This window comes from Mytilus californianus, unplaced genomic scaffold (genome assembly GCF_021869535.1).
Source record: "Mytilus californianus isolate M0D057914Y unplaced genomic scaffold, xbMytCali1.0.p SCAF_1, whole genome shotgun sequence".
Classification (NCBI taxonomy): Eukaryota; Metazoa; Mollusca; class Bivalvia; order Mytilida; family Mytilidae; genus Mytilus; species Mytilus californianus.
Genome location: NW_026262581.1, coordinates 40466155 through 40484478, shown reverse-complemented (window position 1 = coordinate 40484478; position 18324 = coordinate 40466155). Strand labels below are relative to the sequence as shown.

At 32.9% G+C, this 18324-nt stretch overlaps 1 protein-coding gene across 6 annotated transcripts in view; it reads right to left on the bottom strand.

Annotated features, from left to right (window-relative positions):
- The window catches only part of LOC127701625 (terminal uridylyltransferase 4-like), a 697935-nt gene that overhangs the window by 140830 nt on the left and 538781 nt on the right, over positions 1-18324 (bottom strand). For all 6 annotated transcript variants that reach the window (XM_052205614.1, XM_052205620.1, XM_052205629.1 and 3 more), the window contains exon 2: positions 2525-3336. In XM_052205614.1, the coding sequence (XP_052061574.1) occupies positions 2525-3326 (802 nt within the window). In that variant the 5' untranslated portion in view covers positions 3327-3336. The remainder of the gene's footprint in view (positions 1-2524; positions 3337-18324) is intronic.

Sequence of the window (18324 nt, the reverse complement as noted above, 5' to 3'; positions counted from 1 at the left end):
TTTTTAGCTGAGTAGATTCCCCAAGGGCCAAATTAGTGATGTATATATATAAAATAAAAGTTTTAATTCAATTATGATTTATGTTTAAATCAAACATGGATACCACTGGCATTGCTACACAATATTTCCCAGGAGTTTATTTACAAGATAGGTTATAACAGGAAAAAAATTAGGTTGATAATAATGTTGATGTGAGCACTAAATCCTTAATTTTACATATCATGAGTTCAAATGGTGAGTTCTGAAAGAAATCAGGGGTAATTAAATTATTTAAATTACTATGAACTCATTATGTGTGACTTTGAGGATTTTGTTCACTGACACATTTATTAGCAAAAGTCGAAATATAGGGCAGAAAGTTACATCAGGATGGTTTAATTGTCAGGTCAAAGAAATTTGCAAGAAGGTATCAGGTTGGATGTTTACTCAGGTGTTAACACACATTTCCCTATTACATAACAGACTAACACTTACCAAAGAAAAGATACAGTATAAACAACAGACAATTAAAATAAGATTAGTACAACATCACATCAAACATAAATTAATTTACCCTAAAAATATTTACAAAGAATCAGAACACAATGCAAACATGGAACAAATGACAATTAAACATATTCAGGACCTTTTCTGAGAATTTTGTATAAACTGTTGGTACCAAAATCTAATAAATGAAGGGGGTGATTAATTATCTTTACCATATATATATATAACACACAAATATAACAGAAAAGACGTTAAGACATTTGAAAAAATCCAACGAGAATAACAAATAAAACATGAATTTGGGATAGAAAAGTACTGTGACACGTCTTATAGCAATGCTATACTGTGCTATTGCGCAGTACTGTGCTATTGAAGATCTTGCTATTGCGCAATACTTTTGTTGTTGCGCAATACTATGCTATTGCGCAATACTGTGCAATTGAAGATTTCTTGCTATTGCACAATACTGTGCAATTGGAGATGTCTTGCTATTGCGCAATACTGTGCAATCATTTGAAATTTCAAAAATTTTGAAGAAAAAAAATATGAACATGATGAACCCCCCAAAAAAATTGAAAAAAAAAAATTCCCCCAACCTTTTTAACCCCTTTCCCCATTTGGAATAATTACCCCCAAATTAATCCCAGCCTTCCCTTTGTGGTATGGAACCTTGTAGTACAATTTTAGAGAGATTCATACACTTAAACACAAGTTACTGTCTGGAAACTAGAAAAATGCTTGTTTTTGGCCCCTTTATTGCCCCTAATTTCTGAACTGTTGGGGCAATTACCCCCAAACTCAATAGCAGCCTTCCCTTTGTGATATGGAACCTTGTGGTACAATTTCTGAGAGATCTATACACTAACACACAAGTTATTGTCCAGAAACTACAAAAACACTTGTTTTTTGCCCCTAATTCCTAAACAGTTGGTACCATAACCCCCAAAATCAATCCCAACCTTCCTTTTGTGGTATTGAACCTTCTGGTAAAATTTCTTAGAGATCTATTCACTTAAACTAAAGTTATTGTCCGGAAACCAAATGTGTCTTCTGACGACAGCGACGACACCGACACCATCAAATTTTTTTGCGGAAGTATAAAAACCACCATGAAAATTTCAATCGACCAGTATTTGCCAGGATTGACCACTTGAGGAGTATTGTCCAGTGCGGTATTTACTGCCCAACCTTGTGAATTAGACTTATCACCGGGTTTGAACTTGCATGAGCAACACGACAGGTGCCACATGTGGATCAGGATCTGCTTACTCTCCGGAGCACCTGAGATCACTCCCAGTTTTTGGTGGGGTTCATGTTGCTCAGTCTTTAGTTTTCTATGTTGTGTTTTGTGTACTGTTGTGTGTTTGCATGTGTCTTTTTCTTTTTTAGCCATGGAGTTGTCAGTTTATTTTCGACTTAGGAGTTTAAATGTCCCTTTGGTATCTTTCGCCTCTCTTTTACCCCTGAAAACATTAATAATCTAATAATTCTATCAACTCACACAATAGGTGATCACATTAGCCATCATCACTGAACAATAAATTATTGACAAATTAATTGAAGGACAAACAAAAAGAATTTGTGACCTTAATCCCATTCTTCCATTTTGGTCATTGACCTTTCAGATTATGTCATGTCTTGCAAATATGAATGTTTCTGGACCCTTGATATTGAGTTAATTTGCAAATTGTTAACGCCTCTGCCACCAGAAAAATTAATTCCTGTATAGCCCACTTTTGTCTTGAAAATGTTTAGGAGATTTCCTATTTTAAAATGATTAGTTATTTATAGCCATTCAATTCAAGGGAAAATTATATATAACAGCATGAAAAGGATGACTGAAAGACATGATTGTTAGACCAGTTGTTTCCATATTCCCATTACAATGAAACCTTTAAAGAATTTCAATTCATGGTACCCCTAACTAACAAACAAGCAAACATGTACTTAACTTTTAAGCATAAATCATAATTACGTGAATTAGTACACAATCAAATAGTTCAGCTGTTGTCAGCAATGCATATAAAAAAAAAGTTACCACAATTATCTCTATTCTGTGCTCCATTTTCATTATCTCCCTTACTTCCTCCAATTCTCATCTTTTTGTCTTCCATTTTACTATTCCAAAATCTGTCTGAAGCTTCATCAATATTTGGGTGGCTTTGAGACTCTTTTTCATTATACAATTTTTTATCTTCTTGCTCTTTATCGTCCCCTATGCCAGTATCTGGTGTTGATTTCTTCATCTTCTTATTTCTTTTTGTATATTCCTTTTCTGACATATCTGAATCCACTAGAATTTTCATATCATTACTATTTAGGCCTGGGTCTTCTTCTCCACTTTTTATACTCAATACGCTGTCTCGACCATCTGATAAATATGTGGTAATCTGTCTTTTGCTTTCCTTATTAACAGATATTATCAATCCTGGTTTTAGGAAATCCCTTTCTTCCATCTGATATTGTGACATTCCTTTTGATGACTGTTGACCTGTTGACTGTTTAGCCAGGTGACTCTGTTTATCTCGTTTAAAATCAGAGACATTTTCTGTGACAAGCTCAGAAGCCTTTTTTTTGTTCTTTTTACTTTTCTTTGCTTTGCTTTTGGAATGAGCTTTTTCGGATTCTTTACTGCGATGCTGATCTTCTAAAGCTGAGTGTTTTTCTTTTGCTGCAGTTCCTTTTTTTGTACAATCTGGATTATTTTCTGGATTTAAATTTGAATTAGTATTCAAATTTACAATATTATGATCATCAGTGTTTCCAAAATTTATTAGTTTCTTTATTCCAACCTCTATTTCCTCCTTGCTTAATGCGTCAGAAACTTGCTCTTCAGCCATAATTCTTGTTCTAAAAAAATACAATGAATCACTGCATCAGTTTTTCTACCAAGTACTACATTGTAAATGTATGTATCATACTAGGCCTGTACTTAACATCACATTTTTACTATTCTTGATTTGATCATATGATACTTTCAAATAAAAATCAAAGCATCGTCGATATTGTGACCCAGCCATATTCATAGCTAGTCTGATATTCTTTCTGACCATACTTTTTTCAATATTTTTTTCTCTTTTCATTTCCAATCTTACTGTTAAATTTCTATGTTATTTCCCACAGGTAGGGAATTTCGCAATATTGATGCAAATAATGATATATTACTAGTATATATATTGATATTTCAATTTTAGACTCTGTCAGATTTTTTTTGTATAAATATTTGCAATTTAATGGTACCGGTATTAACATGAATGGAAAGGGAAATCGTCAAACAATTAATATATGTTTTTATATGCCATTAATTATAACTGGCTTAATAATTTCCAGAAAGATGCCTTGGAAATGCACTTTCTCAACAACAATAAAATGCTTCGCTGGACGCAGCTTGATACGACCGCAGAGGTCGAACCCTGAACAGTTGGGGCAAGTATGGACACAACATTCAAGCTTGATACAGCTCTGAATTTGGATTGTGATTAAATATTTGACACAGCATAGGTTTCTGACACAGAAAGAATGTGGTCTAAGAACTTGAATTTTTTTGATTTACCTATTATGGTCCAATGTCCAAAATCAAAATACATGGTTAGATTCAGCATATCAAAGAACCCCATATATTCAATTTTTGTTGAAATCAAACAAAGTTTAATTTTGGACCCTTTTGACCTCAATGTGGACAAAGTTGATAACGGGGCCCAAAAATCAAAAATCTAAATACATGGTTAGATTCAGCATATCAAAGAACCCCATATATTCAATTTTTGTTGAAATCAAACAAAGTTTAATTTTGGACCCCGATTTGGACCAACTTGAAATCTGGGCCCATAATCAAAAATCTAAATACATGTTTAGATTCAGCATATCAAAGAACCCTAAGAATTCAATTTTTGTTAAAATCAAACTAAGTTTAATTTTGGACCCTTTGGACCTTAATGTAGACCAATTTGAAAACGGAACCAAAAATTAAGAATCTAAATACACGGTTAGATTCGGCATATCAAAGAACCCCAATAATTCAATTTTTGATGATATCAAACAAAGTTTAATTTTGGACCCTTTGGACCTCAATGTGGACCAATTTAAAAACGAGGCCCAAAATCCAAACACTAAATACACTGTTAGATTCAGCATATTAAAGCGCCCCAAGAATTCAAGAATAAAACCCCATTGAAATTGGTCAAGAAATAAGCAATTTGTACGAAGTATCTTCTTTTGCACAATACTGTGCAATTAAATATTTCTTGCTATTGCGCAATACTGTACAATTGACAATTTCTTGCTATTGCGCAATATTGTGCTATTGGATATTTCTTGCTATTGCGCAATACTGTGCAATTGAAGATTTCTTGCTATTGTGCAATACTGTGCAATTGAAGATTTCTTGCTATTGTGCAATACTGTGCAATTGAAAATTTCTTGCTATTGCACAATACTTATTATATAATAATTTATACATCCTGTTTGGTGTGTATCTCCTACCATATCATTATTATTTGCTTTTAAATATAAATCAGAAATAACCAACTTAAAATGGAAAATTTTAAAAGAAAAAAAAAGGAAAAAAAGAAAAAAAAGGAAAAAAAAAAATCCACCCCCCCCCCCCAATTTTTTGAACCCCCTTATGATTCATCACCCCCAAACTCAATCCCAGCCTTCCCTTTGTGGTATGGTACCTTGCAGTACAATTTCAGAGAGATCCATACACTTGAACATAAGTTATTGTCTGGAAACTAGAAAAATGTGTTTTTTGGCCCCTTTTTGGCCCCAAATTCCTAAACGTTTAAGGCAATTACCCCCAAACTCAAACCCAGCTTTCCCTTTGTGATATGGAACCTTGTAGTACAATTTCAGAAAGATCCATACACTTACACACAAGTTATTGTCATGAAACTAGAAAAATGCTTGTTTTTTGCCCCTTTTTTGGCCCCTAATTCCTAAAATTTTGAGGCAACTACCCCCAAAATCAATCCCAGCATTCCTTTTGTGATATGGAACCTTGTGGTACAATGTCAGAGAGATCCATACACTAACACACAAGTTATGTCTGGAAGTTACAATAAAATGCTCCGCAGGGCGCAGCTTGATACGACCGCAGAGGTCGAACCCTGAACAGTTGGGGCAAGTATGGACACAACATTCAAGCTTGATACAGCTCTGAATTTGGATTGTGATTAAATATTTGACACAGCATAGGTTTCTGACACAGAATGAATGTGGTCTAAGAACTTAAAAATTTTAAATTGGACATTCACCTATTATGGTCCAATATCCAAAATCTAAATACATGGTTAGATTCAGCATATCAAAGAACCCCAAGAATTCAATTTTTGATGAAATCAAACAAAGTTTAATTTTGGACCCTTTTGATCTCAATGTGGACAAAAATGATAAGAGGGCCCAAAAATCAAAAATCTAAATACATGGTTAGATTCAGCATATCAAAGAACCCCATATATTCAATTTTTGTTGAAATCAAACAAAGTTTAATTTTGGACCCCGATTTGGACCAACTTGAAAACTGGGCCCATAATCAAAAATCTAAATACATGTTTAGATTCAGCATATCAAAGAACCCTAAAAATTCAATTTTTGTTAAAATCAAACTAAGTTTAATTTTGGACCCTTTGGACCTTTATGTAGACCAATTTGAAAACGGAACCAAAAATTAAGAATCTAAATACATGGTTAGATTCGGCATATCAAAGAACCCCAATAATTCAATTTTTGATGAAATCAAACAAAGTTAAATTTTGGACCCTTTGGACTTCAATGTGGACCAATTTAAAAATGGGGCCCAAAATCCAAAAACTTAATACACGGTTAGATTCAGCATATTACAGAACCCCATATATTCAATTTTTGTTGAAATCAAACAAAGTTTAATTTTGGACCCCGATTTGGACCAACTTGAAAACTGGGCCCATAATCAAAAATCTAAATACATGGTTAGATTCAGCATATCAAAGAACCCCATATATTCAATTTTTGTTGAAATCAAGCAAAGTTTAATTTTGGACCCCGATTTGGACCAACTTGAAAACTGGGCCCATAATCAAAAATCTAAATACATGGTTAGATTCAGCATATCAAAGAACCCCATATATTCAATTTTTGATGAAATCAAACAAAGTTTAATTTTGGACCCTTTTGATCTCAATGTGGACAAAGTTGATAACGGGGCCCAACAATCAAAAATCTAAATACATGGTTAGATTCAGCATATCAAAGAACCCCATGTATTCAATTTTTGTTGAAATCAAACAAAGTTTAATTTTGGACCCCGATTTGGACCAACTTGAAAACTGGGCCCATAATCAAAAATCTAAATACATGGTTAGATTCAGCATATCAAAGAACCCCATATATTCAATTTTTGTTGAAATCAAACAAAGTTTAATTTTGGACCCTGATTTGGACCAACTCGAAAACTGGGCCCATAATCAAAAATCTAAATACATGGTTAGATTCAGCATATCAAAGAACCCCATATATTCAATTTTTGTTGAAATCAAACTAAGTTTAATTTTGGACCCTTTGGACCTTTATGTAGACCAATTTGAAAACAGAACCAAAAATTAAGAATCTAAATACACGGTTAGATTCGGCATATCAAAGAACCCCAATAATTCAATTTTTGATGAAATCAAACAAAGTAAAATTTTGGACCCTTTGGACCTCAATGTGGACCAATTTAAAAACGGGGCCCAAAATCCAAAAACTTAATACACGGTTAGATTCAGCATATTAAAGAACCCCAAGAATTCAAGAATAAAACCCCATTGAAATTGATCAAGAAATAAGCAATTTATACGAAGTATCTTCTTTTGCACAATACTGTGCAATTGATTATTTCTTGCTATTGCGCAATACTGTACAATTGACAATTTCTTGCTATTGCGCAATATTGTGCTATTGGATATTTCTTGCTATTGTGCAATACTGTGCAATTGAAAATTTCTTGCTATTGCACAATACTTATTATATAATAATTTACACATCCTGTTTGGTGTGTATCTCCTACCATATCATTATTATTTGCTTTTAAATATAAATCAGAAATAACCAACTTAAAATGGAAAATTTTAAAAGAAAAAAAAAAGGAAAAAAAGAAAAATAAAAGAATAACCCCCCCCCCCCCAAATTTTTTGAACCCCCTTATGATTCATCACCCCCAAACTCAATCTCAGCCTTCCCTTTGTGGTATGGTACCTTGCAGTACAATTTCAGAGAGATCCATACACTTGAACACAAGTTATTGTCTGGAAACTAGAAAAATGCTTATTTTTGGCCCCTTTTTGGCCCCCAATTCCTAAACGTTTTGGGCAATTACCCCCAAACTCAATTCCAGCTTTCCCTTTGTGATATGGAACCTTGTAGTACAATTTCAGAAATATCCAAACACTTACACACAAGTTATTGTCATGAAACTAGAAAAATGCTTGTTTTTTGCCCCTTTTTTGGCCCCTAATTCCTAAAATTTTGAGGCAATTACCCCCAAAATCAATTACAGCCTTCCCTTTGTGATATGGAACCTTGTGGTACAATGTCAGAGAGATCCATACACTTACACACAAGTTATTGTCTGGAAGTTACAAAAATGCTTATTGTTGGCCCCTTTTTGGCCCCTAATTCCTTAACTGTTGGTACCATAACCCCCAAAATCAATCCCAACCTTCCTTTCATGGTATTGAACCTTATGGTAAAATTTCATGGAGATCCATTCACTTAAACTAAAGTTAGAGTGCGAAAACCAATGTGTCTTCGGACGACGCCAGACGACGCCGGACGACGACGACGACGACGACGACGACGACGACGACGACGACGACGCCAACGTCATACCAATATACGACCAAAAAATTTTCAATTTTTGCGGTCGTATAAAAATGCTTATTTTTGGCCCCTTTTTGGCCCCTAATTCCTTTACTGTTGGTACCATAACCCCCAAAATCAATCCCAACCTTCCTTTTGTGGTATTGAACCTTGTGGTAAAATTTCATAGAGATCCATTCACTTAAACTAAAGATAGAGTGCGAGAACCAATGTGTCTTCGGACGACGCTAGACGACGAGGACGACGACGACAACAACGACGACGCCAACGTCATACCAATATACGACCACAAAATTTTTTTTGCGGTCGTATAAAAATGAGAAAAAAAACCAACTTATTTTTAAATTGTTGTCCATTCTTCATTAGGAAAAAATACATTTCCTGTATTAAAATTTAAATGTACAAATACCTAATGCTGAGATATTTCCAATTACTGTTTAATAGCAATATAATGGGATATAAATGTAGAACAAACAAATAAATTTTATTGCAGAAAATGCTCAGGTAAGAGTTAAGCAATTTTGTTTATTGTTTCAACCAAATTTCTGATAATTGTAACTAATTAATTAGATCTTGATTATTGACTTATGTCAGATGATATTACAAGTGAAATAAAATTTGCTTGCATTTTTTATACATATTTTTACATTTTTTGTCTTTTCTTTGAAAAAAAACCACGTCTGATTAATCATAACAGAATATTTTAATGTAGTGTAGATCAAAACTGGGACTATTATACTAATAGTTAGTATAATATAGTCCCAGATCAAAATAAATAATACATTTGTAGGTTTACTATTTGAGGTCAAGAATGTGTGTATTCAGTTAGGTGTGTAATAAATTGTGCCTATTTAATTATGTAACAGGTCATGATATATTAAATGTGGTGAATTAAGACTGGGGTTGTTTCCAATTAATACTTACACCTTTGAGTGTAATTATTTGAAAATCATGACAGTTTATAATCATACTGACTCTTACTTGCCTATGGAAAGAATTGGAGTAATACCATTTCAAAAAAGTGTGGGAATCAACTTAGATATATTAACACACATGTTGACCTAAATTTCATAGAACAAAAAACTTACACAAGCATAAGATAATAATATAATACTTTCAAAACTGTTATCAACTGATTCAATTGATGTAAAAATACTTTTTCAATTTATTTCATAAATAGTAAATAATTATAAATTTTGATTTACAAAGGAACTATATGCAAGTGTATAACTAAAATAAAAGGGTTGTTCGACCAATCTTTTCTTAATTTAAGGGCAAATAAAATGTCAAAAGTTGGCAGTTGATGATTAAAATGGTGTAGAAACTTTCTGCAAGTCATAATAACACATAATTAGTTTCATGACATGTCTTCAACTTAGTATTCTGCACCATCTCCAATAAAATGCTCCGCTCGGCGCAGCTTGATACGACCACAGAGGTCAAACCCTGAACAGTTGGGGCAAGTATGGACACAACATTCAAGCTTGATACACATTGAATTTGGATTGTGACTAAATATTTGACACAGCATAGGTTTCTGACACAGAATGAATGTGGTCTAAGAACTTATAAATTTTTAATTTACCTATTCAAACCATATCATTATTATTTGCTTTTATATATAAATTAGAAATAACCAATTTAAAATGGAAAATTTTAAAGAAAAAAAAAGGAAAAAAAGAAAAAAAAATCCCTCCCCCCAAATTTTTTGAACCCCCTTATGATTCATCACCCCAAACTCAATCCCAGCCTTTCCTTTGTGATATGGTACCTTGCAGTACAATTTCAGAGAGATCCATACACTTGAACACAAGTTATTGTCTGGAAACTAGAAAAATGCTTGTTTTTTGGCCCCTTTTTGGCCCCAAATTCCTAAACATTTCGGGCAATTATCCCAAAACTCAAACCCAGCTTTCCCTTTGTGATATGGAACCTTGTATTACAATTTCATAAAGATCCATACACTTACACACAAGTTATTGTCCTGAAACTAGAAAAATGCTTGTTTTTTGCCCCTTTTTGGCCCCTAATTCCTAAAATTTTGAGGCAATTACCCCCAAAATCCATCCCAGCCTTCCCTTTGTGGTATGGTACCTTGCAGTACAATTTCAGAGAGATCCATACACTTGAACACAAGTTATTGTCTGGAAACTAGAAAATTGCTTATTTTTTGCCCCTTTTTCCTAAACACTTTGGGCAATTACCCCCAAACTCAATTCCAGCCTTCCCTTTGTAATATGGAACCTTGTAGTACAATTTCAGAAAGATCCATTCGCTTATACACAACTTATTGTTATGAAACTAGAAAAATGCTTGTTTTTTTGCCCCTTTTTTGGCCCCTAATTCCTAAAATTTTGAGGCAATTACCCCCAAAATCAATCCCAGCATTCCCTTTGTGATATGGAACCTTGTGGTACAATGTCAGAGAGATCCATACACTTACACACAAGTTATGTCTGGAAGTTACAAAAATGCTAATTTTTGGCCCCTAATTCCTTAACAGTTGGTAACATAACCCGTAAAATCAATCCCAACCTTCCTTTTGTGGTATCGAACCTTATGGTAAAATTTCATAGAGATCCATTCACTTAAACTAAAGTTAGAGTGCGAAAACCAATGTGTCTTCGGACGACAACGCCAACGTCATACCAATATACGACTGCAAAATTTTTTTGCGGTCGTGTAAAAACAGAGTGATCACATAGATCCAGCATGGCTGAATCAATAAATTGCTCTGCTAGGCACAGCTTGATATAACGGCAGAGGTCAATCCCTGAACAGTTGGGGCAAGTATTGACACTTCATCAAGCTTGATACAGCTCTGGATTTGGATAGTGATTAAATATTTGACACAGACACAGAATGAATGTGGTCAAAGAACTGAAAGTTTTGAAATTGGACATTTACCTATCATGGTCTAATATCCAAAATCTAAATACACCTTTAGATCATTGTAGATTCTTCATATCAAAGAATCCCAAGAATTCAATTTTTGATACGTCAAAGTTTAATTTTGAACCCTTTTGACCTCAATATGAACCAATTTGATAACGGGGTCCACAAATAAAAAATCTAAATACATGGTTAGATTCAGCATATCAATGAACCCAATATATTCAATTTTTGTTGAAATCAAACAAAGTTTAAATTTGGATCCCAATTTAGACCAACTTGAAAATTTGGCCCAAAATCAACATTCTAAATACAAGTTTAGATTCAGTATATCAAAGAACTCCTTGGATTCAATTTTTCACAAAATCAAAATATGTTTAATTTTAGACTATAGATGTGGACCAATTTGAAACCGGTCCAAAAATCAAAAATTTAAATACACGGTTAGTTTTAGCATGTTAAAGAATTTGAAGAATTCAATTTTTTTTTTAAATCAAACAAAATTTCATTTTGGACCCTTTGGGCCTTAATGTGGACCAATTTGAAAGAGGGCCCCACAATTAAAATCTAAATACATGGTTAGATTCGGCGTATCCCTGCTTTCATGATATTCATATATTCATGAATTAGGAAGAATATTCATGAATATTCATGAATATTCCAGTTTTATTCATGGGTTCTATTCCAGTGTCAAATTTATTCATGAATAAGAAGCATGAATAAACTGGAATATACATGAATTCTTAATAACTGTATGAAGACAACCAAAAAGAATTGTTAAAATGCCTAAAGCTTACTATAATGAAGTTTTTTTCTTTCTAAAACTAATTTGGGGACAAAAGAAACCTTTTTTTGGGACATGAATAATCATGAATAAACTTGAATGTTTGGACTTAGAATTTTTCTAATACATGTACATATAACATGAATAAGGATTAATAATGATGAATGAAATTTGGACTTAAAATATTTCTCGATTGTGTGACAAACATGAATAAGCATGAATAAAGCTGCATGAAAATGACTCAGAATTATGTGTGACCAACTGCAAGTGTGTGGACTCCAATTACCGATGAAAAATGTAATTTGTTCTAGGATTTTGTTGTTTATTTGGACATTTTTTGGCTGATGAAAAAAATCATGAATATTTCATGTGACATCAAGATCTTATGTTTGGTTTTTTCAATGACCCTACCCTAAAACTGCTGCTTTGAAAAATTGGATGCCCTTTTCTTAATATTTCTCCCCCACCTGCTGCTTCTTTAAATGAAAGATATCCACTAAAAGTAAAAATTTGATTTATAATTTTAATGCACTTGATAGATCAATTAATGGAAATAAAGATGAAAAAAATAATTTTCAAAATATTTATATTTTAAGTGTTTTCAGGTTAAAAATAATGAAAAGTAATATTCTGATATGCATTTGCATTCAATTTGTTTTATATTTATTTTTTTTTTAGAAAAAAACCCAATAAATTTAAGGAATATATTGTGAAAAGGTGATAAAACAGGGGAAGTAACTGAAACATTTTTGAAATACACAAATTATTTATGACATAAAGCAAAGTTATTGGTGTTAATTAACAATGTGTTTGACACCAAAGCTGTCAGATGAAGCCCTGCACTTAATGGGTCACTTAATTTGACAGTTTACACAGCTAGCTCAACTTCCTGTTCATGGAAGAATTACGAATTTCAGTTTGACAGTATTTCAAAGTCAGAAAAATGCCGAGATTTTCGCGATGAAAACGACAGGGCGCCCGGGAAACGCCAACGGCTGTTTTGCCAGACAAGCTGGATCGTTTCTGATTTTCTACCTGTTGTCCGGCATTTAAATAATTTAGAAAAATTATCAGATCAATGATAGGCCAACGATCGACATCGTAAAACCTTGGTTTCTCAACTTATATAAAATGTAACCAAGTCATGACCACGTGGTTTTTTTGTAATTGTACTGAGCAGTCCGACCCTAGAAAATACTGTCCTAGATAATGCGGACACTAGTTCATCCGCATGCACCCTGTGCAAAATGTGATTACGCTGTTGCAGAATAGAAAACATAGAAGATGTGAAGATGTTTTCAGATAAGTGCATTAAAAATTTAAAATTTAACATGTGTATATAATGAGATTATAAAATATTAATTTATTGAGGAACTATGATTTTTTTTATGGTTTTTATTAAGAGCAAATCAACATCAGAAAGTCTGAAAGCATAAACTGAAAATATATTTATTTTTAACAACATTGAATAATCTTGTTGTCACATAACAGGCATAACTGGTAGATATGTAAAAATTTAATTGAATTGTGTGAATGGTTATTTGGTGAAAATAATAAGTAGCTAGTTTTTTATCTTCAAGGGATAAAACTAGAGGCTCTCAAGAGCCTGTGTCGCTCACCTGTATTTACTGATGCTTTGGAAATCTTGTAAAATAAGGTTAAAATCATAATAAATAGTATTAGATATTAGATATTATAATGATATCTAAGATAATAACAAATAAAATGCTTCGCTGGGGCGCAGCTTGATACGACCGCAGAGGTCGAACCCTGAACAGTTGGGGCAAGTATGGACACAACATTCAAGCTTGATACAGCTCTGAATTTGGATTGTTATTAAATATTTGACACAGCATAGGTTTCTGACACAGAAAGAATGTGGTCTAAGAGCTTGAATTTTTTTTAATTTACCTATTATGGTCCAATGTCCAAAATCAAAATACATGGTTAGATTCAGCATATCAAAGAACCCCATATATTCAATTTTTGTTAAAATCAAACAAAGTTTAATTTTGGACCCCAACTTGGACAAACTTGAAAACTGGGCCCATAATCAAAAATCTAAACACATGTTTAGATTCAGCATATCAAAGAACCCCAAGAATTCAATTTTTACTAAAATCAAACTAAGTTTAATTTTGGACCCTTTGGACCTTAATGTAGACCAATTTAAAAAACGGGACTTAAAATTAAAAATCTAAATACACGGTTAGATTTGGAATATCAAAGAACCCCAATAATTCAATTTTTGATGAAATCAAACAAAGTTTAATTTTGGACCCTTTTGACCTCAATATGAACCAATTTGATAGCGGGGCCTACAAATAAAAAATCTAAATACATGGTTAGATTCAGCATATCAAAGAACCTCATATATTCAATTTTTGTTGAAATCAAACAAAGTTTAATTTTGGACCCCAATTTGGACCAACTTGAAAACTGGGCCCATAATCAAAAATCTAAATACATGTTTAGATTCAGCATATCAAAGAACCCCATATATTCAATTTTTGTTGAAATCAAACAAAGTTTAAATACTGGACCCTATCTTGGACCAACTTGAAAACTGGGCCCATAATCAAAAATCTAAACACATGTTTAGATTCAGCAAATCAAAGAACCCCAAGAATTCAATTTTTGTCAAAATCAAACTAAGTTTAATTTTGGACCCTTTGGACCTCAATGTAGACCAATTTAAAAAACAGGACCCAAAATTAAAAACCTAAATACACGGTTAGATTTGGAATATCAAAGAACCCCAATAATTCAATTTTAGATGAAATCAAACAAAGTTTAATTTTGGACCCTTTTGACCTCAATATGAACCAATTAGATAACAGGGTCCACAAATAAAAAATCTAAATACATGGTTAGATTCAGCATATCAAAGAACCCCATATATTCAATTTTTGTTGAAATCAAACAAAGTTTAATTTTGGACCCCAATTTGGACCAACTTGAAAACTGGGCCAAAAATCAAAAATCTAAATACATGTTTAGATTCAGCATATCAAAGAACCTCATATATTCAATTTTTGCTAAAATCAAACAAAGTTTAATTTTGGACCCTTTGGACATTAATGTAGACCAATTTGAAAACTGGACCCAGAATTAAAAATCTAAATACACTGTTAGATTCGGCATAACAAATAAATAAATGTGATCAAAGATTTTACAAATCTAATGCGCCATACTGTGCAATTAAAGATTACTTCTTGAAATTTTTCAATATTTGAAATTTGAAAAAAAAATAATATTTGAAGAATAATTCTTTTTAATTTCTGAAATCTGAAATGAGAAAAAATTGGCCCCCCACAATTTCTTTTTATCCCCCCCCCCCTTTTTCCCCCCAAAAAATTCTTTCCCTCAAGAAATGGTCATAATCTCAATTCAAATTTCCAATGGAGTTGGCAACCATAATTACCCATTTAAATTTACCATAGTGCTAACTTAATCTATTTTATAATAGAATTAATAAAAATATAGTGTCAAATCTTTCATATGGATTTTTTTGTAAAAAAAAAAGATGAAAACATTTGCAGATATTTTTACTGGTCTTCCTTTATAAATATGCATTTCTTTAAACATAATTTAAAAGCAGTGTAAGGGAAGTAACCAAAACATTGTATTTGGATTACCTCCCTTACACTGTTTTAGATTATCTTTATTGTTCATTAACCATTACTTTATACATAATTTAAAAGCAGTGTAAGGGAGATAATTTCAATGATGTATTTGATTTATCTCCCTTACACTGCTTTAAATTATGTTTTGTACTAAAGTATTTGTCCATTAACCAGGACAACCTTGTTTTTCCCCCTTTTTTGCCCCTAATTCCTAAACGCTTTGAGCCATAACCCCCCAAAGCAAATCCTAACCATCCCTTTGTGGTATGGAAACTTGTAGTATAATTTCAGAGAGATCCATACACCGTTCCACAGTTATTGTCTGGAAACTAGAAAATGCTCATTTTTGGCCCCTTTTTGGCCCCTAATTCCTTAACTGTTGGTACCATAACCCCCAAAATCAATCCCAACCTTCCTTTTGTGGTATTTAACCTTATGGTCAAATTTCAAAAAGATCCATTCACTTAAACTAAAGTTAGAGTGCGAAAACCAATATGTATTCGGACGACGACGCCGGACGACGACGACGCCGGACGACGACGACGACGACGACGACGACGACGCCAACGTCATACCAATATACGACCACAAAATTTTTTTGCGGTCGTATAAAAACTGCAAAATTACAAAAAACTGCAAAATTTTTGTAAAAAAACTAACTCAGGGGCAGCAACCCAACAAAGGGTTGTCGGATTCGTCTGAAAATTTCAGGGCAGATAAATCTACATCTGATAAACATTTTTGCCACCTGTCAGATTTGCTCTAAATGCTTTAGTTTCAGAGATATAAACCAAAAACTGCATTTTACCACTATGTTCTATTTTTAACCATGTCGGCCATGATGGTTGGAAGGCGGGGTCATCGGACAAATTTTTTAAACTAAATACCCTAATAATGATTATGGCCAAGTATGGTTAAATTTGTCTCAGTAGTTTCAGAGAAGAAGATTTTTGTAAAAGATTACAAAAATTTACGAAAAATTGTTAAAAATTGACTATTTAGGGCAATAACTCCTTAAGGGGTTGACTGACAATTTTGGTCATGACAACTTATTTGTAGATCTTACTTTGCTGAACATTATTGCTGTTTACAGTTTATATAATTATCTCTATCTATAATAATATTCAAGACAATAACCAATAAAATGCTCCGCAGGGCGCAGCTTGATACGACCGCAGAGGTCGAACCCTGAACAGTTGGGGCAAGTATGGACACAACATTCAAGCTTGATACAGCTCTGAATTTGGATTGTGATTAAATATTTGACACAGCATAGGTTTCTGACACAGAATGAATGTGGTCTAAGAACTTAAAAATTTTAAATTGGACATTCACCTATTATGGTCCAATATCCAAAATCTAAATACATGGTTAGATTCAGCATATCAAAGAACCCCAAGAATTCAATTTTTGATGAAATCAAACAAAGTTTAATTTTGGACCCTTTTGATCTCAATGTGGACAAAAATGATAACAGGGCCCAAAAATCAAAAATCTAAATACATGGTTAGATTCAGCATATCAAAGAACCCCATATATTCAATTTTTGTTGAAATCAAACAAAGTTTAATTTTGGACCCCGATTTGGACCAACTTGAAAACTGGGCCCATAATCAAAAATCTAAATACATGTTTAGATTCAGCATATCAAAGAACCCTAAAAATTCAATTTTTGTTAAAATCAAACTAAGTTTAATTTTGGACCCTTTGGACCTTTATGAAGACCAATTTGAAAACAGAACCAAAAATTAAGAATCTAAATACACGGTTAGATTCGGCATATCAAAGAACCCCAATAATTCAATTTTTGATGAAATCAAACAAAGTTAAATTTTGGACCCTTTGGACTTCAATGTGGACCAATTTAAAAACGGGGCCCAAAATCCAAAAACTTAATACACGGTTAGATTCAGCATATTACAGAACCCCATATATTCAATTTTTGTTGAAATCAAACAAAGTTTAATTTTGGACCCCGATTTGGACCAACTTGAAAACTGGGCCCATAATCAAAAATCTAAATACATGGTTAGATTCAGCATATCAAAGAACCCCATATATTCAATTTTTGTTGAAATCAAACAAAGTTTAATTTTGGACCCCGATTTGGACCAACTTGAAAACTGGGCCCATAATCAAAAATCTAAATACATGGTTAGATTCAGCATATCAAAGAACCCCATATATTCAATTTTTGATGAAATCAAACAAAGTTTAATTTTGGACCCTTTTGATCTCAATGTGGACAAAGTTGATAACGGGGCCCAACAATCAAAAATCTAAATACATGGTTAGATTCAGCATATCAAAGAACCCCATATATTCAATTTTTGTTGAAATCAAACAAAGTTTAATTTTGGACCCCGATTTGGACCAACTTGAAAACTGGGCCCATAATCAAAAATCTAAATACATGGTTAGATTCAGCATATCAAAGAACCCCATATATTCAATTTTTGTTGAAATCAAACAAAGTTTAATTTTGGACCCCGATTTGGACCAACTCGAAAACTGGGCCCATAATCAAAAATCTAAATACATGGTTAGATTCAGCATATCAAAGAACCCCATATATTCAATTTTTGTTGAAATCAAACTAAGTTTAATTTTGGACCCTTTGGACCTTTATGTAGACCAATTTGAAAACAGAACCAAAAATTAAGAATCTAAATACACGGTTAGATTCGGCATATCAAAGAA